Below are 27607 nucleotides of genomic sequence, written 5' to 3'. Positions count from 1 at the left end.
GAGCTCTAGAGCCCAGGAGCTGCAACTACTAACGCCTGAGCACTCCGAGTCTGTGCTCTGCAACAAAAAAAGCCACCGCCATGAGAAACCCACACACTGCAACTAGTATAGCCCCTGCTCACTGCAACCAGAGAAAGCCCACGCACAGCAACGAAGACCTAGCCGAACCAAAAATAAATCTATTTTTTTAAAAATAAGAGGAGAGAGAGAGAGGCAGAAGGAGCAGTACAATTAGGAGAAGGAAAGTGAGGAGGTAGGGAATGGGAAAAAGGAACCCCATCCTGAGCTCAGGAAATGACCTGGAATGAGGCAGCAGCTCGTGCAGCAGTAGGGAGCCACAACACAGGAGGCCAATGTCAGAACCTATGGTCTTGTTACCAAGCAAGGGCCCATACAATGGCACCAGCTTTTGAGAAAAGAAAGCGCTTTGTTGTGAGGTTGACCAGCAAGAAGACAGGAGGCAAGTCTCTCAAATCTGTCTCTGAGATCCAGGGATCAGGGTGGATTTTAAAGGGTTAGGAGAATTGCAAACTTGGAAGCTGATTGGCTATTTTCCAGTCTATAGAAGCTCCTAGTACTGCTGGAAGCCAAGTTTTCCTTACTGAAGGACTTCTTGCTTCATAAAGGGCTCTGGTGGCAACATTTTTATTCTTTGAGTTCCAGAGACTGAAGATTCTTGGCTCAGGGTCATCTTGAAGACCACAGTTTCCATCCTGCACATGAACAATGCCGTCTCTATAAAATAACTGCAGGTTTGATTAATCACCAACCTGCTTTAAGGAAGCAAAACCAGTTTAAGCTGGTCAGTATTTCATGTGCCATTTTGGTCGTACTTTCCAACAACAGATACTTAGATGTCAAGGCAGGCAGTGAACATGACCAGTGCATCACTGTGGGTCCTGCATTGTGCCAAAAGAGGGCATAAGACACAGCCCTGCCTGGAAGGCCCACAGCATTGCTCTACCAGAGGTGGGTACCAAGAACTGGGAGCCGGGCTGAGGAAGCTGTTTGTGGGGGGTGAGAAAAAGCTTCACAGAAGAGATGACACCTGAGATGGCCTTGGAAACAGAGGAACTCATTTCCTCTCCTTCCTCCCGGCAGGAAAGGGAGGCAGAGGGGAAATGTGAGCTGAGTCAGAGAGGTAGAAACCCACCAAGGTGTATGCCTGAGAAATGGAAAGAGGCCCTCTATAAATTCCTGAGGCAAAGAAATTCTTACATTCTCCCTGATTCCTGCTTTCATTCAAAGCTGAGATTATGTCTTTTAGGGCATCTGGTTTTCAGACCATACTCACCTGCAATCATATAGTCGAGGCTCAGCCAGGTTCACCCCAGTTCCTGGTCTTTGGATGACAGAATTCGTTCCAGGTTTCCTCCCCCTGACCTCAGCCCCAAACATCCACCATTACAGACCTCTTTTCCATACTAGGATTCCAAATTACAAAATTTTATAAAGTGGTTTATTTGTCTCCATATCAGTTTTCTAATTACAATTCAAATGAGGTGTTCCTTGTCTTATAAAGTGAACAGAGTTAATTACTTGAGACGTTCAGGAGAGCTGCCTTTGAGCTGAGGGACCCACCAAACCAACTCCTGTTAACATATTCTGGGTGTTTCTTTGAAGCCTGGAACTTTTTTCAACCTCCACAGGACCTTTATACTGTTGTCCTTAAAGCTACTCATTTAATTTTAATTAACAACAAACTTAGCAGGTTTTAAATAACAGTTTGTAAAAGGAAACTGGGGTGGAGAAACTCCAAATCCACTTCTTAGGATAAGCTGAGGAGTCATTAAGTCCTTTCCAACAATCGTTAGACAGTTAATTAGAATAAGTATACCTTTCATCTCTTGCCTTCTGTATCATCTTCAAACAGCAGCGCAAGAGTGCAATGCTGAAATGGCACATAGTCTGAAAAGCATTGTTAAGTATATTAAAATCACCACAGCCCCTTTCACTTGGAATAATTTCAAATCATTTATAATATGGATGGTGTGTCTATTAAAGCCTGGCTTATAACTAGTAACAGGATGGTGGGAGCTCAGCAATTAATTGCTTTACCTGAATTCAAAATATGCCCCTTTTTTTTGTCAGCTCCAACCCAACCCTTGAGGAATGACTAAAAAGATCAGAAGATTCCACCAGAGTCAGTGTTGAAATACCTTCCTGAAGGTTTAAGCCAATCTTCATTCTTATAAAGTAGGTCATTTAGCTTACACGGTGGCTCAGGTGATAAGAATCTGCCTGCAATGCAAGTAGACCCGGGTTCAATCCCTGGGTCAGGAATATCTCCTAGAGAAGCGAATGGCAACTCATTGCAGTATTCTTGCCTGGAGAACTCTATGGACAGAGGAACCTGGTAGGCTATAGCCCATGAGGTCGCAAAGAGTCAGACGCGACTGAGCGACTAACACACACACACACACACACAAATCATTCTTATTTCTTAAAGACTGTCTGGGCTTTCCTAATGGCTCAAAGGTTAAAAAATCTGCCTGCAATGCGGAGACCCATGTTCAATCTCTGGGTTGGGAAGATCCCCTGGAGAAGGAAATGGCAACCCACTCCAGTACTCTTGCCTGGAAAATGCCATGGACAGAGGAGCCTGATGGGCTACAGTCCATGGGGCAAAGAGTCAGATATGACAGAGCAACTAACACTTTTACTTTCAAAGACTGTCTAGTTCTAATAACAAATTTAATTCCTATTCTACCTTATGTGTTTTAAAGATGTTCAAAAGGAAATTTAAATAACTTTAAATGTCCCAGATCCCAGAGCTAAGCAGATTCAACTTCTAAATCTTTTTGAAACTGTCCAGGGTATCCATTCAGGTGTATCTTTTCATTCCTATCATTCATCCTGAGAAACCAAGGGTAGAAGTATTATATCTTGCATCTATACTGCTTGTCAAACCCCAAGCACTTCCCATGGCCTCTGTTCCTTCTATCTTGACCCAAGGGTTACAGAAGGAGATCTATTCCCAGACCTATTTCCGGAAAGTCAGAACACAATGATTTAAATACACTTTAATTCATCCTTCAATGTACTGAGTCACAAAATTTTGAAGCTGAAAAGGATCTCAGAGGTTATCAGTTTCAAACTTTTCATGTTACAGATTAAAAACAACTAAGCCCCTGCAAAGATAAGTGCCCTTCTCAAGGCCACACAGCTAATTAAAAAAAAAAAAAAAAAAAACTAGGCCAATAACAACCACTGATTCTGAGTATATGCTCTGGGTCCTAGGTGCTTCGTGTTTCCTCCAGCAATATCAGCATCATCAAGAGCCTACTAGAAATGCAAAATCTTGGGCTCCCTCCCTAGACTCACATGAATCAGAATCTGCATGGTCACAATACCTCCAGATAAATCCTGTGTACATTGAGAATCTCTGGGCTAGACTATAATGTATCTTTCTCCAGAAAGCACAAGGATTGGAGACAAGCAGACATGGCTCCACCTTTTCTAAATGTGAGCAAATAGCTCAGTCCCCTAAAAACATCATTTGTAGCCTGGAAATAATAGCATTATCTACGTTGAATGGTTTTCAAAATATAAACATCACATAGATATTGGTATACACATTTCATGACACATACATAGATAATATATGCAAATTGCCTGGCATGTAGTAGCTAATATAGTGTGCATGCTCAGTCACTTCAGTCATGTCTGACTCTGCAACGCTATGAACTGTAGCCTTCCAGGCTCCTCTATCCATAAGATTCCTCCAGGCAAGAATATTGGATGGATTGCCATGCCCTCCTCCAAGGGATCTGCCCAACCCAGGGGTGGAACCCAAGCCTCCTGTGTCTCCTGCATTGCAGATGCATTCTTTACCCGCTGAGCCACTGGGGAAGCCCAGATATAGTATATAGTACTTAATATCATTTCCAGTCTCATGCTTACCAATAATATTACGCTCAACCTAAAGGAAATCCATGAGTGACCACGCATTCATGAAGGAATCACCTTTCTTCCTTTTCTATATTTATTAAATATCATTTTAACTTTTATATATGTGACTAAGAGTGTTATGATATTTCATATTTCTAAATTCAAGATGAAAGAACTAATCCCCAAACCATGTCATAACCAAAAGAACACAACAATCTTCTAACATCTTGACTCAGGATCCTATAAACCTGGCCCTTAGGAGCAGTGACTATCTGCTGCCACTGATGCCATGATTTTCTCAGAGGCTCAACTGCAAGGGATGAACTTTCAGCTTTGGCAACAGCAGAACACATTTAAAAGATGATCTGTCATCACTAACACGTCACATCTGTCAGCATCAAGGAAAACAGCTTGAAGAGGAACAGAGGAATAGAGCCAACCCTGAACCAAAACTTTGGAAAAATATAGAATGCTAAACTGGACCAAATATAGAGAGTTCCCTGCTGGTCCAGTGGTTAGGATTTGGCACTTCCACCACAGGGGACACAGGTTCAATCCCTGGTTGGGGAACTAAGATCCCACATGCTGCACAGAGTGGCTAATAAATAAGTAAAACTCTACCAAATTATATTTTTGGAGGAGACATCTTGGAGGGAATATGATAATAACATCAATTAGAAAACATGTTTCCCTAAAGGAGTGTCTCTTCATCCTAGCAATGCATTAGAAACAACTAGGAAGTTTAAAAAAAAAAAATCTGAATGCACATTTTTGAGGGAGAGATCCAGCCTTCAGTATTTTTTAAGATTCCCCTTTGACTTAAATGCACAGCCAGAGTTGAAAACTGCTGCCCTACAGCAAGAGAAACCTGGTCTTATTTCAGATGGTCAATCCACCGAGATTTATTGGTGCTATTGATACAGAGGGGTTACCTAGGGGACACTAGTGGTAAAGAATCTGCCTGTCAACGCAGAAGACACAAGAGACATGGGTTCAATCCCTGAGTTGGGAAGATCCCTTGGAGGAAGGCACGGCAACCCACTCCAGTATTCTTGCCTGGAGAATGCCATGGACAGAGGAACCTGGTAGGCTACAGTTCAGGGTGTTGCAAAAAGTCAGACAGGACTGAAATGACTGAACAGGCATTGATACAAAGTTCCCCAAACTTTAAGTAATGGCTTTAACTTCAGTGTGTATCTCTTCTAGGTCTTTTCGCCACTCCTCCAGGACTTCCACCGTAAGGAAAGAAGCCCCTGGACCAACATCCTCTAAGATGTTTATATGGACCAGTGGTCGGACTTCTTCATCTTACAGACATGATGAGAAGAGGTAAATCACTGGGACTCAGGAGGCTTTTTGGAATCATTTAACCAGAATACACAGAAAGCCCACCAAAGAGAAAGCATTAGGCAACTGAGCCTTCTATTTTGTGAGTGTTAAGGTAGAATGGGCTCTGGGTTGAAGGAACAAGGTTTCAGACACTTTGGCCTTCTCCTCCTTGTACTCTCCATGCTCACTCCTACTACATAGCTTTGCAAAAGCTGTTGCCTGTCAGAAATGCCCTTTGGTGGTGGTGGTTTGTGGTGGTTTAGTCGCTAAGTCATGTCTGACTCTTGCGACTTCATGGACTGTAGCCCGTCAAACTCCTCTGTCCATGAGATTTTCCAGGCAAGAATACTGGAGTGGGCTGCCATTTCTTTCTCCAGGGGATCTTCCTGACCCAGGAATTGAACCCAGATTTCCTACATTGCAGGCAGATGAAGGAAGCCCAAAATGCCCTTTACCCCTGCACTTATACACACACTGGTCTCTTGGTTACTTCTATCTCTGTCTTTGGATACCCATTCAATCAAACCTCCCAATATCCTCTTGACCAGCACAAAATTTGTGTTTTAGTCTCCCTTGAATTTTCACCTCCTACCGTCATACCTGGCACATAGTAGATGCTCAATAAATACTGAGCTTAAATGATGAAAATTCTTCAAGGGACTGGACATACGGCAGGGAAGGAAAGCAAAAACTAATAGAGAATGAAAAAAGGATGGACACGTCCAGGGAGCCTTCAAACTCCTTGGAAAAGTAGCCTGGCATTGGGGAGAAATGGGGAGGGGGGTAAGCAAAAAGATTAAAGGGCAAAGGCAGTGTTAATGAAAGACAAAATGACAATTATTCAGTCCAACCCAGTCTTCTGCCTTGGAAATAAATGCATTCACAAACTTCTCTGGCCATTTTGAATATTTGATTTCTCTTTTTTCTTCTGTGTCTTTTTCTTATTGACCTGGTGCTGTTTCTTGGGTTTAGTGAAGCTAAATTTTAAACACAATTGACTATACAAATATACTGCAACTTAAGCAAGCCTCATTTGCCTGCAGAATCTGATAAAAATTGATAAATGGCATTGGGCACAAGAAAAAGGACCTGCAGGAGGTTTACTTGAGTGTAAATTCTAATAACTGGTACTTCTATTTTTCCTTTTAAAAATATATATTTCCCTACAGATAAAATCCTTTTAAAATTCTAAAAGCAATATTCCTCACAATAATTTTGTATTATAGCAAAAGTTTGGAAGCAACTTTAATATTCACCATAGAAAATCTCTTAAATAAATCATAGAATGTAATATGTCACTTAGCAGCTCAAATTGTTTAAGCATAATATTAACTGACAATTCAAGTTGAAAATTGCATACAAACTATAATTGCAGCCACAAAAAATATATATATACGTGGGAAAAAGCATGGAAGTAAAAGTATGTTTTCTACTCCTCCATTTTCCAAATGCTTTTTAATGTTATATTATCTTAATTATAGAAAAAATAATGATATGATGTTTAAGTAAAATTACAGCTCAGAAGGCAACTAGTGTTTGATCAAAGTCTTGGTACTCATCATGAGAGAAGCAGATCAACTGAAAATTTACTGTCTTTGTTCATCACTAGGTTTTCACATGGTTTTTCTCAATGCTTAATCAAGTTATTTTTCATTTGCTTTCAGGTAGCTTAGCTGAATCATCTTTCAGCAAGACTTTTACAATAAGACTAAAATTTGATGTATTATTTTTAAATTCCACATTTTGTATAAAATTTCCTCATTTCTTAAAAAAAAAAAAAAAATGTCACTACCAGTGATGGTGTGGAAGGCCGAGTTTTCGGCGCCCTATAGGAATGCTGTGACTTTCACAGCCAGTCCTCAGATTTTGAAGGTTTTATCAGAGCAGGTGGAAGCATGGTGCATTTGTTTCACCTTTCATTTATTCTCATTGAGTAACTTAATTAAATATATATTGCTGTCTATATAAATTTTACAAGCAAAAGGATTAATATTTAAGAAGCAATTACTCTGCACTACATGTTTTCATAAACTGTCTCTTCTAATTTATAAGATAAGGATTATTATGCCCATTTTACAATTGAGGAAGCTGAAGATAAGAGAGTTTAAGTAAACTTCCAAGAGTCCAACAACTAGCCAGTGATTGAATCACGATTTAAACCCAAGGGTGCACTCTGTCCCCTTCACCCTATGGCTTAGCTAGGCCCTTATCAAACATGAGACAGCCAGAGCAGCAGTGAACAGCTAAGCCCATAGGGGAAAACACTGTCAGAGTAGAGTTGAAAACTGTGTATCAAAGGAGATAATAAATATGCTAACATGATATATTGGCTATATTTGTGGAATTAAAAGGAGCAAATAATTAGCTTCATTTTCTGCACAAATTAGATTCTATAAAATTCTTAAATCACTACTTTCATGGTTTTATTTCCAGAGCATGATTTCAATAATCATGGGATTTAAAATAATTAAAATATTGACTATAAGTAAATCATTTTCATCAAGCTTTATTTATGGGATGAGGATGTCAAGGTTTATGAAATCAATCTGAATGACTTTGGCCTACAAAGTCAAAGACAAATGGAACAACAGCCAAAGAATACAGCAATAGAATCTGGCACTATGCCAGTATCCTTAGTTTGATGTTGGTTCATTTGTCTATACCTCTTTCTTGACCACATCTCCATTTTCACTGCCTAATTCACAGACTCTTGTAGGACAAGACTCAAACAGCATGACTTTAAATGGCAGCTATTGCTCTGCTTAATTATCTTGGTGGCAGTAGTCATGGTGATAAGGAAGCCAATGATGGCTGATCATAAATCTAGATAATCAAGGTCCTCAAGTTAATTACTTGGAAATAAATTAACTAGGTTATCTGGAACTACTGCCCATAACTGCTTGTAATAATTCCACCCTCAGTTTCTTATCCTGCAAACCTGGCCTCTATACATCCAGCTTCTCCAGCTACGTTCCCCCCAACAATCCCAGGGGCCAGGCTCTCCACACTGCCTGTTCTGAGACCAGAGCCAAGCCTGTCAGGATATCGGCTTCCCTAGGATTCCTCAAGAGATAGAACATCAGGAAACAAGCTTATAGGCAGGCAGAGCAACTAAGTGGAAGGAAAAGTCCACTGAAAATTTTGAAGCCTAATTTTTATGGTTCAAAGGAATCTGAAGTCAACTTTACATGTTTTTCAAAAATGTAAATTTTTTGAATTATTTTAATTCAAAGCCAGTCCTGTTTTTGTGATCATCTGCTATATGCAAAATACTGGTTTCTATCCTTGTGCTTCATTTCACATGCCCAGCAATGTGAAGGAATACTTTTCCTTCTTTGATCAAATTTCTTTGTTGGGTGAGCCAATGTTATTCTCTAAATTGCAGGAAGCAAAATAAAGTTTTGCTTTAAATAAATAGAGCTACAGCAAAATAAAGTTACAGCAGTAATAACTATTCGAGAGAGGTTATTGACTAAGGATATTACCACTGAGTTCATAAAATATTCTTTGGATTGCTTCTATTAAATGTTGAATTAATATAAAGTAACATTTATCACATGCTAACATACAGAGAGGGCTTTCCAGGTATCGCTAGTGGTAAAGAACCTGTCGGCTAATGCAGGAGACATAAGAGACTCAGGTTCAATCCCTGAAGATCCCCTGGACGAGGGTATGGCAATCCACTCCAGTATTCTTGCCTGGAGAGTCCCATGAACAGAGGAGCCTGGCAGGGTACAGTCCATAGAGTTGCAAAGAGTCAGACACAATTAAAGCAACTTAGCACGCACACAAAACATACAGAGAATGATGACAAAATAAACATCTGAATACCCTTCACTAAGATTAAAAAATAAAACAACTGGAATTTTTGAAGCCCCTGAGGATGCTTCCTAAACTGCATCCCCCTCCCTGCTCCAGCCCCCACCCAGAGATAACCACCCTCCTGTTTATTATTCCCTTGCTCTTCTTCATGAGTTAATCACATCTGAATGCTTAAACAATACATTGTTTACTTCTGAATGTTTGAAGACTTTATACAAATGGAAACATACCATATGAATTGTTCTGCAGCAGGCTTTTTTCACTAAACATGATCCCATGATTTATCAAGTTATCAGTGCTGATGTGAGTAGCTGTAGCTCATTCTGTCTGCTGTGTAGTATGCCATTATATGAAGATACCACCATTTATTCATCCAGTCTACTGCCCATAGATATTAGTGTTATTTCCAGTTTTGTACTGACAATGCTGCTGTAATACTTCTTGTGCATCTGCCTTTGTACATATATACAAATATTTCTTAGGCTGTACACCTAATGGAAATAGTTGGTTCAAAAGTATGCACAGCTTCTACTTCACCACACAATGCCATTGTTTTCCAAAGCAGTTGTAGATGTGATTCCGTTGTTCTCGAGTTTGGGTGTGTTCAGTTCAGTTCACTCGCTCAGTTATGTCCAACTCTTTGCGACCCCATGGACAGCAGCATGCCAGGATTTCCTGTCCATCACCAACTCCCAGAGTTTACTCAAACTCATGTCCATTGAATCAGTGATGCCATCCAACCATCTCATCCTCTGTCGCCCCCTTCTCCTCCTGCCTTCAATCTTTCCCAGCATCAGGGTCTTTCCAAATGAGTCAGTTCTTCACATCAGGTGGCCAAAATATTGGAGTTTCAGCTTCAGCATCAGTCCTTCCAATGAATATTCAGGACTGATTTCCTTTAGGATGGACTGGTTGGATCTCCTTGCTGTTCAAGGGACTCTCAAGAGTCTTCTCCAACACCACAGTTCAAAAGCATCAATTCTTCAGTGCTCAGCTTTCTTTATAGTCCAACTCTCACAACCATACATGACTACTGGAAAAACCATAGCTTTGACTAGACAGACCTCTGTTGGCAAAGTAATGTTTCTGCTTTTTAATATGCTGTCTAGGTTGGTCATAACTTTTCTTCCAAGGAGCAAACAACTTTTAATTTCATGGCTGCAGTCATTCATACATCTGCAGTGATTTTGGAGCCCCAAAAAATAAAGTCTGTCACTGTTTCCATTGTTTCCCCATCTATTTGGGATGGGACCAGACGCCATGATCTTAGTTTTCTGAATGTTGAATTTCAAGCCAACTTTTTCACTCTCCTCTTTCACTTTCATCAAGAGGCTCTTTAGTTCTTCTTCACTTTCTTCCATAAGTGTGGTGTCATCTGCATATCGGAGAAGGCAATGGCACCCCACTCCAGTACTCTTGCCTGGAAAATCCCATAGACGGAGGAGCCTGGAAGGCTGCAATCCATGGGGTCGCTGAGGGTCAGAAACAACTGAGTGACTTCACTTTCACTTTTCACTTTCATGCATTGGAGAAGGAAATGGCAACGCACTCCAGTGTTCTTGCCTGGAGACTCCCAGGGACGGGGGAGCCTGGTGGGCTGCCATCTATGGGGTTGCACAGAGTCGGACACAACTGAAGTGACTTAACAGCAGTATCTGCATATTTGAGGTTATTGATATTTCCCCTGGCAATCTTGATTCCAGCTTGTGCTTCATCCAGCCCAGAGTTTCTCATTATGTACTCTGCATAGAAGTTAAATAAGCAGGGTGACAATATATAGCCTTGACATACTCTTTTCCTGATTTGGAACCAGTCTGTTGTTCCATGTCCAGTTCTAACTGTTGTTTCCTGACCTGCATACAGATTTCTCAGGAGGCAGGTCAGGTGGTCTGGTATTCCCATCTCTTTAAGAATTTTCCACAGTTTATTGGAAAATTTTTAATTTTTATTTATCCAGAGGATATTGTGCTTTCAATTCCCATTTTTCAGATTAATAAGATCATGTGTACTTCCCTAGTTCTTTTCTGTGAAGTGCCTGTTCAATAATGTGGCCCACTTTTCTACTGAATTTTTGTCTTTTTCTTATTGACGTAGAAATTCTTTATAAAAGCCTCTATTTTCTTTAATTTAAAAACTTAATAGAAGATAGAATGATAACCATAGAGAATGGCTGAAAGCAAAATGAGAGAACTGGAAGATAAAGTGAAAGAAATATCTCAAAATCCAGAGAGAGCGTATAAAGATATGGAAATCATAAGAAAAAGGATCAGAGTTACATGTGAATAATAAGAATTCCAGGAGAAGCAAAAGAGATGGAGGAGAGAAATAGCAATATGACTTCCTTTCCTGACAGTATAGTAAACCAAATACTGAGACCAATGCTCCTGCAGCAATAATTTAAAATGCTTATTAATTATAAAAAGGGGCTTCCTTGGCTCAGTAGTAAAAGAATCTGCCTGCAATGCAGGAGCCACAGGAAATGCGGGTTCAATCCCTGGGTCAAGGAGGATCCCCTGGAGGAGGGCCTGGCAACCCACTCCAGTGTTCTTGCCTAGAAAATCCCATGGACAGAGAAGCCTGGTGGGCTACAGTCCACGGGTTCGCAGTCAGATACAACTGAAGTGACTGAGCACGCATGTACATACATAAACTATTAAAAACTTTTGTTAAGTCCCTGTTAACATTTTGTCTGTTTATTGTCTACAAATAGCTTCTTCCGTTTACTTATATTTTCACTTTATGATATCTTTTCATACACAAAAGTTCTTAATTTTAGTATGATCTCAGTCAGCAAATTTTCTGAGCATTCTGAAATCCCTTCCTATCCCAAGTTCAAAAGGGTAGGCTCTGGTACAGGTAATTTACATACAGCCATAGGTTTGCCTCTCACAACTAAATCTTTAATCACCTGAAGTTGATTTTTCTTTGTGGTGTGAACTAGGCACCTCTTTTTTTCTGTATGGAAAACCAATTGCTCAGCACCTTTCATTGAATAGTTTTTCCTTTCCACAATGATCTAAAAGTACACATGTATCATGTATTAGGTTTCCACACACGCATGGATATGTTCCTGAATCTCTATTCTGTCCCTCCAGTCATTCTGTCTACCTCAGACAAACACCACACCGGAGCTTACCAACTTTAGCACAATAATGCATCTTGATTTCTGGAACAAAAGTCACCCACCTTGTTCTTTTGTAATCAGGATTGTATTTGCTATCCTTAGATGTTTGCACTCCCATATAAATTTTTAGAATTAGCTTGTCCAATCATTCCTACCCTACTTCCCAAAAAACTCTTATGATTTCTTATTGAAATTTTATGAAAGCTATTAATTTGTGGTAAATTTCTGTCTTTATGTCACCATGTCTTTCTCTGAATATGATTCTTCAAACAATTTGTACAATATAGGTAGAACTTACCTATAAATCATCAGAGCCTGGTATTTCTGTTTTGAGGATATTTTGTATTGATTCAATTTCTTAATGATTTAGAACTATTCAGATTTTCCAGCTATTTCAAAGCAGTGTCAATAAGCCATAAGTTTGTTAGAATTTCTTTATATATTTGAGTAAAAATTTCCTATATATTTGAGTAAATTATATATCAAAGTTTTAAAATATCCTGCTTTAAAGTTGTTTTTAATATCCTCTATCATCTTTCTAATTCATTCTGTATCTATATCTTTGGTTTTTAAATGCCTGATATTTGAGTCTTTTTGAGTTTTTTATTCTCATCAGAGGTTTGTCCATTTCATTAGTCTTTTCAAAAATTAACCTTTGATTTCATTGATTCTTTAATATAATGCATCTTTTATTCCATTTATTTTTACTCGTGTTTATTGTCTTCCTTAAACTTTCTTTTAATATATTCTATTAATCTTTTAATAACTCCTTACGTTGGATGCCTAGCACATTAATTTGCAAGCTCTCTTCTTATCTAATATAAACATCTATGTAGTTCTAGATTATGTAGTTCTATCTGTTTTGCTTTAGCTGTAGCCCACATAGTTGATCTATATAGGTTTTCTTCTCATTCAATTCTAAACAAATCCTAATTTCTATCATGTTCTATTCTATGACCCCTAAGTTCTTTGGAACTATATTTTTATAATATTTTTAATTTTAATTTTAAAATTTAATATTAAAAAATTTTTAATATTTTTATTTCCATATGTAGAGTCATTCTAGCTATTTTTAAAATTATTTCTACCACTGTTGCACTGCTGCTGCTACTGCTGCTAAGTCGCTTCAGTCGTGTCCGACTCTGTGCGACCCCATAGACGGCAGCCACCAGGCTCCCCTGTTCCTGGGATTCTCCAGGCAAGAACACTGGAGTGGGTTGCCATTTCCTTCTCCAATGCAGGAAAGTAAAAAGTGAAAGTGAAGTCTCCCAGTCATGTCCGACTCAGCGACCCCATGGACTGCAGCCCACCAGGCTCCTCCCTCCATGGGATTTTCCAGGCAAGAGTACTGGAGTGGGGTGCCATTGCCTTCTCCAACTGTTGCACTAGAGCCAAATAATGTGGTCAACACAAAGTCTCTTCTCAAAGGCTCTTTAGGTTACAAGGATATCCTATCTTATGCGAATGATTCACATAATCTTCTATTCCTTCTATATTTTTCACTAAAGAATTGTATCAAATGTAATATGTTAATGGATCAGGTAAAAAGAAATGAGGATTAGATATTAAAGTATCATTGGGAAATTGATCTGGTAATTTAAAGGCAGGAGTAAAAACAAAGAACTTCTACTTTTGTTTCCATAATTTTACTCTTATCATTATTCTCTTATCCATAAAGTACTAAGACTTCCTGTGAATTAATAAGCTGACAATAATAACATTAGGTTCATAGACAAAACCCCTTATGTTAATTTTTATGACTCTATTAAGCATGACTGTCATTTGTTCCCATGAGCACATTTCTCCCAAAGGAACATATACTTTAAAAGAATGAAAACAGAATAATAATTAATCAAATTGGACCATATAAATATATACCTACTAGTTCAAAGGGAAAAAAAAAAAAACCATGAGATCTGGAACTAGTAGAAGATGAGGTTATACACACATCTCAAAAACACAGAAGACTTTGGCGGGCAGAAGGCAGAACAATAGCTGTTTGAACCCATGCCACTCCCAGCTCGACCGTATGAGATGACAGACTCAGTGCTCCTGGGGCAGAGATACATAGCAACTCTGCCTCTTTCAGCTCAGCTGGCATTCAGCAATCCATTTCCCCCCAGATTCACTTCCTAGTGCCTAACAGAAGGCACTTTTCCTTGAAGTCTGGTAACTAAAGCTCTCAGTGCCATTGAAGTTTGACATTTTTCTAGAAGGAATACTAAATACATTAGCAGTAAAATGCAGTGGGCGCTGATAGGAAGAAAAAAGCCAGGAGTCTCTTCTAGCCATGGTTCTCTGATTTATTTGGTTTCACTTGGCCATGGAGCCTCCCTGTGCTGGCTGCCTCACAACCTAAGCATATTGAAGCCATTTCTAGCCCACACAAAAGGGAAATACTTTGTGAGTATAATAAATGCAAGAGACTGAGCTTACAAAGGTGAATGCATTCTGGCTCTCACTTCTTGAGCAGCTCAATATTCACTGGGCCAGAGAGGCATAAATATAAATAGTGTGCTAAGTATTATGGTTATTACGGTTATGTTTCTGAAGGGCCTCCCTCAAATACACATAATTCTTTATTCACACCTTCCTTTCTTCTCTTTCCTACACCTTCCAGTGCCCCTCACCTCTCTGACTGCTTTGTGACCCTTGGCAGACCTGTCTTCTTGTCCTTTCCTAGTTCTAATATGCTAGCTAGGTTTTGTTTCTCTGACAACCTATAGAGTCTCATTAAAATCCACAGTTCATGGTTATACAAATGATGTCTGGATCTAAACTTTCGTCTCCTCTACCACCCCTTTTTTTTTCAACTCCTCTTTATCTAACATCAGAAATGCTGGGAGAGCTTCGGAACGAGTCTCTTAGCCTCCAGATATAAACCAACCGAAACGGTCAACCACACTAACATGAGGCATCTTTCTAAAGAAGCAGATCCCAACCTCTTTGGCACCAGGGACTGGTTTCTTGGAAGACAATTTCCCCAAGGACTGGGAAGGTGGGGATAGTTTGGGGATGATTCAAGTGCATTATATTTACTGTACACTTTATTTCTAATCTAACGTCACTGCTGATCTGACAGGAGGGTTAGGTCTGCAGCCTAGAGGTTGGGGACCCATGTTCTAAAGTGCAACCTAATTATATCACTCTCTTACTAAATTCTTCTAGTGGCTCCTCTAACTTCAGAAGACATATAAGACCCTTTATCTCTGAACCCTGCTTATCTAATGAGTTCACTACCTGTCATCCTCCACCCACTGAATGCTGGAATCCAACCACATTCAGCTACCCTATTCTCTCACATTCTGTCTGGATACTATTCACCTTATCAATTGTTTGCTCATTGGAGACTTAATCCAGTCTCTTACTGGACCCTTTAACCATCACCACTTAAACCAAGTCATGGCCACATTGGTTTTATTAAACATAAATTAAAACCATTTATGCTCATAAATCACAGTCCTGAGTCAATAAATCCATCACCAATCCACCAGTTGCCCAGTTCAAGGAATGCCCAATACAATGATAGCCATTTTGCCAAATATTAATCCATTTGCAAATTGACCTTTTTGGTGAATTTATCAAATTTAGTTATGTACCAAAAACACATTTCTATGGATTAGCAGGGACCAAAAAGGCTTCAGGGAACCCAGATTTGGGGCCTTCAGACCCTCTGTCTCTCAGTCTCTGCAATCATTGTCTCTCGGTCTCTCTGCCTCTCTGCCCTTCTGTCTGTGTTCCAGACACCCTCTGCCTCCAGGCTCCCCTGTTCTCTGGTCTTCCTCCCCTTTCCCCACCCAGCCATGCCCTACTGCTCTCTGTGTTCTTTGTTTCCTTTCCTCTCTGCCCCTGGGTTTCCCTCTCTCTAGGATCAGCAAGTTCGACTGCATTATGCTGATTCTGCTCTTCATTTTACCCCCAGGAGAGGGTCGCACCTGCTTTATCCAGATCCCTCCTGTTTCAATAACAGGACAAGAGCAGAGACAGATAAACATTTTGTTATAAGGACAAAACTGTTGTTGTTCAGTTGCTACGTCATGTCCAACCCTTTGCAACCCCATGAACTGCAGCACACCAGGCTTCCCAGTCCTTCACTGTCTCCTGGAGTTTGCTCAAACTCATGTCCATTGAGTCAGTGATACCATCCAATCATCTCATCCTCTGTCTCCCCCTTCTCCGCTTGCCCTCAATCTTTCCCAGCATCAGGTTCTTTTCCAAAGGACAAAATAAAACTGTACAAATAAAACAATAGAAACTTCAAAAAGATATTAAAAATTCCCACCAAAAATCAATGACTGTATTCTTATGAATAGTTAAAAGAAACACATTTTTGTTAATTGATAAAGTTGCCAAATCTGTCAAAGTAGTCAACGTGAAACTTGCCACAAGAATTTCAGTGATGCTAAAATGTTAGCAAAACAGCAAATGACTCTAAAAAGGACTTGAAAAAAAAAAATCATTATACATGGAAAGGTTCCCAAGTGAAATGCTACATTTTTGCTATATCTATTAGAAGAATATATTCATACAGAGATTCAAAAAGATACATCTATGAATATATTCATAAGAATATGTTTATAAAGAGAATAAACCTCCCTAGGAAACTTACTTAGCTTTAAAAAAAATCAAACAGATCTTAAAATACTGTTGAAAAGAACATATTTATAAGAAGAATATAATTGAATGTACTTTTAAAATATCATTTAAAAATATTCATAAGAAAATATATTCATATTAATTTACTATACTTAAAACAATGCTCGTTAAAATAAGTCTTTTTCAAATCTGTGATTAAGTGGGCAAATTATTCATTTAGCAAAGTAATCCTTCAATAAACTGGCAAATGGGTTAATCTTGTACATCAGCCATTCAGTAACCAAAACTTCATCAAACTGGCCCCTAGCATATTGACTTGCTTCCCTTCTGTACTCACTATAAGTCTCCTTATGATGCATTGTAATGACTGTGTCTCACCCAACTCCCTCAGGACATCTTATTCACTTAGTATTCCCAGAACTTGGCAGAGAATGTTTCATCTTATGAAGACTAAAATGTTGACAAATGAGTAAACAAATGAATTAATGAATGACCTTTACCCCGCCTTAACCTGAAGTTTTCTTCCTGCAGGCTAAATACCAAGGTAATCTGAATTTAAATGGGTAAGCCCAATGAGAAAAAAAATTTTTGCACATTTCACATTTTATGTCCATGTTTGTAGATGTACAGCCTCATAAATAATTTGCTTATGAATCATAGGAATAATATGAATCATAGGAATAATATCAGACTTTAAGCTTCTAGTCAAATATGGAACTTGAAATAAAATCGTATTGTGTTGACTATTGCTTGGGGTAAAAATACAGCTTTATTGGACAATCAAAACTTATATGCAAAATATTTTGTTATACTTGAATTTGCCTTGTAGTTTTACGAATAACTCACATTCTCCAAAAGGATTTGGGCAGGATGCTCCATATACATGTAGAAAAGACTGCACATACGTGCTATTCATTGTTGCAAACATGTTTAAGTGTTGCTTTGTATTCACCATATTTATTCATGGTTCAGGATGAACCATGAAACCACAACTGCTCCAACAGAGCTTAAATATACTGCTTTTCCAGGACATACCAAGGCTAGATTTCCTTCAGACTAACAAATTCAAATTCCTGCTCTGTACCTGCTGTTGCATATCCTTCATATTTGAAACTGATTTTGTAGTTGTGCCCCATACTCATCATTCCTCCTTAGAGGTCTACTTCAGTAAACTCTACTAACCTTCTCTTATTTCTCCCCCAACCCCCTCGTAAGTAGATTCACAGAGAATAGACACAAAGGGTCAAAGAGAGATGAATCATCCACTCTGTTAGTAGTGGCAGTGTGTGCGAGTATGCTAAGTCACTTCAGTTGTGTCCAACTCTGTGCAACCCTGTGGACTGTAGCCCACCAGGCTCCTCTGTCCATGGCATTCTCCAGGCAAGAGTAGTGGAGCGGGTTGCTATTCCCTTCTCCAGGGGATCTTCCCAACCCAGGGATCAAACCCATGTCTCCTGCAGCTCCTGCATTGCAGGCGGATTCTTTACTGCTGAGCCTCCTGGGAAGCCCCTGTAGTGGCAGAGTAACAACCAGTATAAAAGGCTTCCTTGTATGAAGCATGATGTTAGGCATGATACCCAAAATATAACATCATGTTCCTTCCCCCAGCTCTGAAGACAACTCGACATGGGAGGGGCACCTCACTAACCCACTTAGTCTCAGACAGTGGACACTCCCTCCCAACCTGGGGCTTATAGAAGGCCGCTTATACCAGGCCTGAACAAAGGCAAGTGCAAGAGGATAGGGAAAGGATTGTGCCACAAGATCAATAAACAGTGATCTTCAAACCAACAAAAGGTAGACAGGGCCTCTGACAGTCAGGATCTCATCTATCTCACCAATCAGATCAGTCACTCCTCACCTGAACTCAGGACACTATGTCTGTCAGGGAGAAAATCTATAAATGAACAATCAGCCTCTCCCTTCTTAGCCAAGGCAACAAAAGTCCCCTCTTTGGTATCCTGAAGAACAGGGAAATAAGGACCCCTACTGTAACACCCTCTACCATTTCCCCAGTCATTCAAGCCAAGTTCTTGAGCATAAATCTAAACTATACCCTTTTTTTCACTTCCTCGTCATCCCCTATATTTTATCAGTCACCAAGTCCGAAAGTTTTGTCTCGTAGATACTTCTCCATACATCCTTTTCTCTCCATCTGTCCCACCTGATTCCTACATCGTGGCCTCATCATCCTTTGCCAGCACTGCAGCAACAATGCCCTAATTCTTCTTTCTGATTTAAGTCTGGTTCTGTCTTTAATCTAATCTCCACTCTTCAGCCAGAGTGATCATTCTGAAACTCAGTTCTGTCATGTCACCCTCTACCAGCTTCCCATTAACTAAAGGGTAAAAGCCAAGCTCCTTAAATGGGCTACAAAAGCTCTTCATAACCTACTACCTTTCCAAAATTACTTGCCCCATTTTCGCTGTCCCACACTCATCCTACTAATGGTAAAACTGGTATGGTTTCTGGCAGTCAGCAAGTAGTTGTAAATCTCCATTCTTTGTTCATGTGACTTCTGTCTGAAATGCCTTTGGCTTCATGTCTCATTGGGTTAACTCTGATTCAATCTTGAATATTCTGTTTAAGGCATTTCTCCTCCAGCAAGGCTTCCCTGACCTCAATCCTTGCTCCCTGTCCTCATCCCTCAGGCTGGGAAAATTATTCCTCTTCTACACTCACTCTGTGAATGGCTCTGGCACTGAGTTTACTACCCTGTGTCGATTTTTTTTTTTCATGTCGGTCTTCCTATTGGGTAAGGGCCACATGCCCAGTAACTAGAGATTACTAGCACTCAAAATAAGTTTGTGGACTATGTATTTTCTATTGCTTCAAATCATTCATTCATCCTTTAACTTATCCATTAATTCAATTATCACTTACTGATGAATTTCATGAGTATGTCCCATCTCACTCACCCAGGTTCATTTTGCTGAATAATATCCTGATTTCCCAGATGTGTTTAGCCTGCGTGGAAACCAATCATTTTCCCTCTTCTCTACACATTCCAAAGCATGTGAAGAACATTTGTTAACTATTTCCAAATTGTGATTTGTTTTTAAATTACCCATTTGAATCATTTTTATATGCTTCTTGTTCTAGTGACAGAACTGACTGATTACTCTGCGTCTTTTTATGGGTATAGACTGGCATAAGTGATGCAGTGTAACAGCCTACTATTCTGTATCTGAGACTGTGCTCCCTCCTTTCTGGCTTCACCTGCAAGAAATTCAAATCTCAGTATAGTCATTAGAATTAAATACATGTTGATAAATAACAACAGGGAAGTAACATCAGTTTATTATTTTACAGTAGGTCTTTGAAGCCATTCAGACTGCCTTTTCTTGTTTCGAAGTCTGGCTTTAGATGAATGGGCACGGATTTTTTTTTTTATTCAGGTTCATAGAGAATAAAGTTTAAGAGCTTTCATATAAATCTTATATTTTCCAAATAAAATCTCAGAAAAGAATGGGGAAGCTTAGGGAATGTGTGGTGGCCAGTCTGTGGAAGTCAGAGGCAGGGCAAACCAGCTTGTCCAGAAGCACTGGGCTTGGGAGCTGGAGAGTAATGAAAATGATAGGCTCTCAGAGCTTCTTCCTCACCCTCTCGATGAGGAGAAAGAATGGCCAAGAGTGACTGAGAGTAGGGAGGAGCTGGGAAGACATGGCCATGAAAAGACGAGGAACAAAGGCCTCTATTCAGCTATGATCCTCCTACTACAAAGGACCCACTCCTCGAGGAAAAAATTTGTATAAACTATATCATGAAGAAAACTTTTAAATAATAATGACAATAAGCTAATTGGTTAATTTTTTACTCCAGTAACCAGATTGATATGTGTGTGTGTTAGTCACTCAATCGTGTCTGACTCTTTGCCACCCCATGCACTGTAGCAAACCAGGCTCCTCTGGCCATGGGATTCTCCAGGCAAGAATACTTGGGTGGGTTGCCATTTCCTTCTCCAGGGGGTCTTCCTGACCCAGAGATCAAACCCAGGTCTCCTGCATTGCAGGCAGATTGTTTACTATCTAAGCCACCAAAGAAAATTAATATATACTCTTCCTTAAACACTTTTGGAGACATGCTATGTGGGTGCTCTTACCCTTCTGTAGGGAATCAAAATATCTTAACAACCAGCCCAGAATGAACATGCCACCAGAATGTATGCCTGCTGTTAACTCCAGTAAGGCCATCCTGGAGCATGAAGCTGAATAGAAGCCCCAAATATACATACAATTATACAAATAACAGATATCTCTTTCCTCCTCTGCAAAGTTCCACATTGGATTCTAGTTCTTTTTCAAGCAAGCAGAGTGACTTGTCATGAAAATTTGAAAGGAAAATCTGAAGTCTGTCTCATGCATGTTGACTTTTCATCTGAGGATTAAAATAAAAATGGCATAAGAGTTTTTTCCTTCATTTTCATCATTCTATCTGTCCTCCTCTCTGTTCCCGGGCCCTGAAAACTGGCCACTCCCCCACCAAACTCAGTCCTGCACCCTAAAATCCAAAGCTCCCTTCTCAAAACAGAAACCGGAAAAGATCCCCATGGCTCCTTGGTCTCCTGCCTTCCCAGAATCCCCGCCTTCCTGCCTATACTTTTCCCATCTCTCTCCCACCAGCCAGCACCTCCAGCAATTTTTCACTTCTTTTCTGCCTTCTCCTTCAGACCTACTTTCAAATTCAACCCTCCACTAAGAAGCTTTTTACTTCATTCACTCCTTTGCCATTCTGTCTTTTAGGAATTCTTTGGAGAAGAACAGCAGTTTGGGATGTTCTGATGCCCATGTCATAAAGCTGTAGCTCCCCACACCATTTTTATATGGGAACATTTGTTAAATACTTCAAGTCAGTCATTCTCCACCTACTTATGTCATCTCATTTAGCCATAACAGTGTAGTTACACATTATATCCACTTTTCAAGGAACTAGGAATTAGAAAGAATAAGGAAGTTGTAGAGCTCACACAGCTAGTAAGCCATGAAATCAGGTTTCGAACTAGGAGACAGTGACTCCAATCTGTTTTGTTCTTTTAATCATCGAAAAATTTTACAGATAGTAATAAAACTATCCAAACTTTTTGAGTCTGGCCTTGATCTGACTGACATTTTTGTAAACTTGCTTAAATGTTTACCATACAAGAAAAGAAGGCTGGGTCGCCACTGGACGTCTCCACATTTCTAACAAATCTCAAGTCAACAGAGCTCTAAGCAACCCTATGCTTAAGAATGTTAACCAGAATAAATTCTGTCTATTACTACTGAGGGAAAGTAAAACATTAAGTTGATAGTTTCCTGATATATGTTGCCATTTATTTGAAGTAATGTTCCATTAGGTATTAGGGCTATAGAAAGATCAGTGATGATCAGCTGGGGGTTGGCAAAGGAAACAAACCCAAAGCATTATCTAAACAACTGAGGGCACTGCTTTCTTTCTTTAGACTTAGAAAAAAGAAAAAGTATTGACAGCTAGACATACACCCCAAGTAAAGACGGGAGACTTGTTTCTGCTCAGGGTTGGGCGTGTGTATGTGTTGGGATGCAGTGGTCACGTGCTGGGGTCCAACTGCACTCAGGCAGGTTTGGAGGGCCCCTCTCGATTTCTCTGCCTTGGGAAGGCCTGTGCAGAGACTTATTCTTTAGGGCTGTACTGACTAACTGTGAACTTCATGTAAAACTGTATTATTTTCAACCTCAGAAATATTTACCAAAAAATCAGGGACCACGACCTCCTGGACAAAAGGAAAACTGTCACAGCGCTGAAAGCAGGAGAGGACCGGGCCATTCTCCTGGGACTGGCCATGATGGTGTGCTCCATCATGATGTACTTTCTTCTGGGAATCACACTCCTGCGCTCATACATGCAGAGGTAACACCCCTGGGGGCTTGGGATGCTGTCTTTAGTCTTCCTTCTCCATCCTCCCACACAGCTTACCAATTCCGAGGTCCTCTTTCTTACCTTCTTTGCTATGAACCACTTAGAGCAGTGCCTGGCACATACTACTGTCAGTGAAGTTATCTAATAATAATCATAAAAATAGCTCTATGTGTAAACCACCTACTATGTGCCAGGGACTTGCCGTACATTACTTTTTAAATTTTCACAACTATTCTATAAGGTAAGTGTATATATACTCATAAAATTAGCAAAATTGAGGTTCAAGAAAGATCTAATATGCAGTGTCATTATTGTTGTTCAGTCACTAAGTCATGTCCAATTCTTGCAACCCCATGGACTGGAGCCCGCCAGGTTCCTCTGTCCATGGGACTTCTCAGGCTAGAATACTGAAGTGGATGGTCATTTCCTTCTCCAGGGGATATTCCTGACCCAGGGATCAAACCCAGGTCTCTAGCATTAGCAGGCGGATTCTTTACTAGTGAGCCAGCTTTAGTATTTGGCAGGAAGAGCCAAGGTTCAAACCTACATCCTGTTAATTTCAGAATCCCTGTTCTTGGCTCCTAACACCTCTGTCCATTCTCCACCCGCGTTCCTTTTCCTCCACAGCCCTCTCTTCCATCACCCCACACGCTAGCAGTTCTCAGCTGCACATTTCAACTTCCTGAGAATCTTTTTAAAATATTGACAACCAGGCCCCACCACCATCATTCCATAATGTCAGATTTAATTGGTCTGGAGTGGGACCCAGTCACCAGTAACTTTTAAAGTTCCCCAGGTGATTCTAACAGGCTGAAAAACACTGCTATGCACTTTTTAAAAATTAATGATCTAGTTTTATTGGGAGATAATTGCTTTACAATATTGTGTTGATTTCTGCCATATATCAACATGAATCAGCCATAGGTATACATACATCCCCTCCCTCTAAAATCTCCCTCCCACCTCCTACCTCATCCCACCCCTCTACATTATCGCAAGGAGCTCAAATCTGATATTCTTTGCACTTTCTAAAATAACAGATTTTGAACTTTTCCTATTTAAGTATTTCCCCTGGGTTTACCAAATAGATACAGAGACAAACACTGAGTTGGCACGTGTGTTCCCCCTTAGTAAGCCACGAAACTCCCCAGTGTTTCTAGCTGTTGTCCATATTGGACACTGAGCATGGGAAAGCCCAGCATTGCTTAACTAATCAAGAAAGTCTCATGATGCTTCAGTTTAAAAAAATGAGGCCCTTTCAAATGAAAAACTGAGGTTTCAATCCAAAAGAGAATCAAACCATTTTGTGGCATTCATTTCCCCACTTAAATAAATACTTTCATTTTAGAAGCAAAATCTAGTTGAAACACAGTAATTTGCTAAAATTAAGGCATCATCTTTCCCATTTATGGCTGTTCTACTCTGTTTCTTTGATGCTTTCAGCTCTACTCCTTCTCAGTGAAGGCATGGATGTCTCAGGCCACAGAGTTCACTGATTCGAAAACCGTTTTCCAATACTCACAAATGCTTAGCACCATCTAAGACTTTTTTTTTCTTCCTTGTATAAGCAAAATCTGACCACTCAAGTCCCCAGAAAATTTGCCACACCAGAGGGGGTCAGGGCTTGAATCCTGGCTCTGTACAAAATTGGACATGAAAAGGGGGCCCTATTAACACACATCCAGCAAAAAGAAGAGCTATTAATCTGCAAAGAAACGTGCTATTTTCTAATCACTCTGGTAATCAGTTTATATCCAGAAGTGAAACATCGATTTTGGGTACATTACTTCCTAATCACAAATATTACTCTTGATCATAAAATTATAAATAGTTTAGAATGAAAAGCTGACCAATGGGCAGCTCGAGGGGTTTTCTTCGTTTGTTTGTTTAATCTTTCTACCTGAGAGGTCTCAGGACATGGATAGGAATCCGCTAAGCTCATATAATAGCCTCTTTTCCACTGTGGGGAAGCAGTGCAGTACCACACAATGGGCCTGGGCTTTAGAGAAATACAGGACTGGGTGGAGTCACAATTTCCACCACCTAATAGCTATGTGTCCTTGCATGCATTTGACTTCTCTGACCGTCAATTCACTCTCCTTTAAAAGAATTTCATATCCAACATATAAGACAAAAAAGATAATGTATGTAAAGCGTCAATTAGGATGAAAGGGGTACAATAACTGATGGCTCTTGGTATAATCAAAAGGCGAAGTTATCTTTTCTCCATTTTTAGGAAGACCTTAAAGAAATGCATCATTGTCCTTTCACCTATCACACCAGACCTTAAGCCCCTCCAGTTTTCCTTCATCTCTCCTCCCCTTCTCCCTTACATCTTCTCTGCCTGCAAAGTAGGCAGGCATTGTGAGGCGAGGACCAAGGCATGACAGGAAGCAGGTTACAACGTAGAAATGCAGGGTGGGTACAGGCTCTGATGTAAAAAGATGCTGCCTTACCCTTACTGGTGAATTTTATAAGGAAAAAAATCTAATTTAAATCAAGCATTGGAAAAGATGATACTATATTTGATAGAAATCATTGGAAAAGTTCTCAGATGCCGGCAAAGTTTATCTACGTTTATATTGTAGTTAGCTTGTGGCTTAGCTGGTAAAGAATCCGCCTGCAATGTGGGAGACCTGGGTTCAATCCCTGCGTTGGGAAGATCCTCTGGATAAGGGAAAGGCTACCCACTCCAGATTCTGACCTGGACAATACTATGGACTCTATAGTCCATTGGGTTGCAAAGAGTTGGACATGACTGAGCAACTTTCACTTTGACAAAGCTGCTCTATGCAAAGGCATACACGTTACAAGTAGGTTGTATTATAGATTTGGAAGATTCTTCAGGTCAAGGAACTGACAAATGATCTCCTCTGCTTTCAGTTTCTGTGCCCTTGGCATCTGTTCTTACTCTTCTCCTCTCTGTGTAGTGTATGGACCGAGGAGGCTCAGTGCACCTTGCTGAATGCGTCCATCACAGAAACATTTAACTGCTCCTTCAGTTGTGGTCCGGACTGCTGGAAACTCTCTCAGTATCCCTGCCTACAGGTGTATGTTAACCTGACTTCTTCCGGTGAAAAGCTCCTTCTCTACCACACAGAAGAGACAATAAAAATCAATCAGAAGGTAGGAGCTTGGCACACACTGCATCTCGTTCACCCTCATGTAGCTCCACACCAGTTCATCTCTCTCTGTAGTTCCTCTGTGCCAGCATTTCAAAGCAAACATGCCACTACAAAGTCAACCCTGCCTCATCCAGTCACAGAGTTCATTGCACTACTTGACTCTTGCTTGAGAAACATTTATTTTCTGTGCAAGTCATGGTCAAACCAGTCCCCATTGTGTAGCAGTGAAGATTTAGCCTGTACATCCATTTAGAAGGGTAAACATCACATCCTTATTGATACACAAATAGATTAAATTTTTCAAAGCAAATGTGCAGCTTAATTGGAGTTATATAAGCCAAAAAAAAAAAAAAACCCAACAGGTATTTGTCATATACCTGGGAACCATGGAGTTAAACTGTATTTTGCTTTCCCAAGGTCATTGTCACTTAGTTCTATGGTCTTGGAGATGTAACTTAACCTCTCTGAGCCCATCTTCTTCTCTAAAAACGTAATAACAATGACCATCTTGCAAGGTCATTGTGAGAATGAGAAGAGAGTACAGAGAGTGCCCAGCAAAGCACAGGCAAGACCTTCAACCCATGGTCACAGTACGTGTGCCTGTGCCTAATTCTTCACATATGTTAGGTTCATCGAGGCTGAATTTTCCAGCAATAATATATTCAAGTGCACCTGTTAAATGTTTAGTATCTCTGCATTAAAGCTGCAAATAAAACTTGCATTTAAAAGGTCTGGGATAACCAGTAACGTGTCGGCAGAATCAACCTGCCATTATCAATTTTAAGTTAAATACATTGTGTTTTCGATTTATGGCAGCAGTACTTTCATAAGCCAAGACAACCTGATGCCATTCTCTAATAGGACAATTGGCCCTCGTCACCAGGATCAACTCTCACAACTCTAGTCTTTCTTGTAAAAACTCTACAATTATCAGCAGTTAAATGATACAGATTATATGTATTGATAAAACTCAATAGCTGTGGAGCATGGTACTAGAACATAGTATTTGCTTTCTGATTAACACAAATAAGGAAACCCTTGCCTTTTGGTTACATTAACTTTAAAGAGTTCTTGCAAATATCTCTGAAGACACAAGGTCAGCTCTGATTCCTTTCATTTGTGGAAAAGAACATAAACGATACCAGTCTTAATCCTATTCTACAAATATACATAGCTAGTTCTCCCACAAAATGTGTGTTTTTCGAGATCCCTCAAGTCAAGTTTTTAAATAAAAACTGACCTGTAATTATGGATACTTATAAAATTCTCAAATCTCCAAGAAACTGAAAATTGGCCAAAACTGAATAGACATGAAAAACTGAAACATATTTCCATTTTCTTGTCTTGATGTTTTATTAGTACAGCCCTGTGAATGCAATATGTAAGCTATAAACTGGGAGTGAAACTATCATAGAAAGTTTCTGCTAAAATTTTAGAACCAGTATTTTGTCTGCTGTCAGCATGATATTAGGTCATTGTTTAGTTTATTTACCTTGTTTTTAACTGTGAGACATGCAAGAAATGAAAAAGTGCAGCTTAAGCACCTATAGAGATCCCCTACGTAATTACTATGAAAGCAAAGAAATAAAACATGTCCTGCACTGCAGAAATCAGAACCTTACGGTTCTGATGACTAACGCCATCAGAAAGCACCTTCTCATTCATTTATTGGCATTTTGAATATCTTTTTTTGTATAATGTCTGTTCAAGTCCCTTGTTTTCTATTGAATTGATTCCATTGGATTGTTTCTTCTTAGTACTCATTATAGGAATTCTTTAAATCTAAATGCAAACCTTCCTTGATTGTTGTATTGCAAATATCTTCTCTGGATATGAAATGTCA

At 39.7% G+C, this 27607-nt stretch overlaps 1 protein-coding gene across 2 annotated transcripts in view; it reads left to right on the top strand.

The window, feature by feature from the left end:
• KCNMB2 (potassium calcium-activated channel subfamily M regulatory beta subunit 2) overlaps nt 1–27607 on the top strand; it is a 303956-nt gene that overhangs the window by 262345 nt on the left and 14004 nt on the right. For both annotated transcript variants that reach the window (XM_006054311.3, XM_006054310.3), the window contains exons 2-4: nt 5098–5220; nt 22460–22630; nt 25570–25765. In XM_006054311.3, the coding sequence (XP_006054373.1) occupies nt 5165–5220; nt 22460–22630; nt 25570–25765 (423 nt within the window). In that variant the 5' untranslated portion in view covers nt 5098–5164. The remainder of the gene's footprint in view (nt 1–5097; nt 5221–22459; nt 22631–25569; nt 25766–27607) is intronic.

This window comes from Bubalus bubalis, chromosome 1 (assembly GCF_019923935.1).
Source record: "Bubalus bubalis isolate 160015118507 breed Murrah chromosome 1, NDDB_SH_1, whole genome shotgun sequence".
In the NCBI taxonomy this organism is placed as follows: domain Eukaryota; kingdom Metazoa; phylum Chordata; class Mammalia; order Artiodactyla; family Bovidae; genus Bubalus; species Bubalus bubalis.
This window is presented reverse-complemented; position numbering and strand designations above follow the sequence as displayed.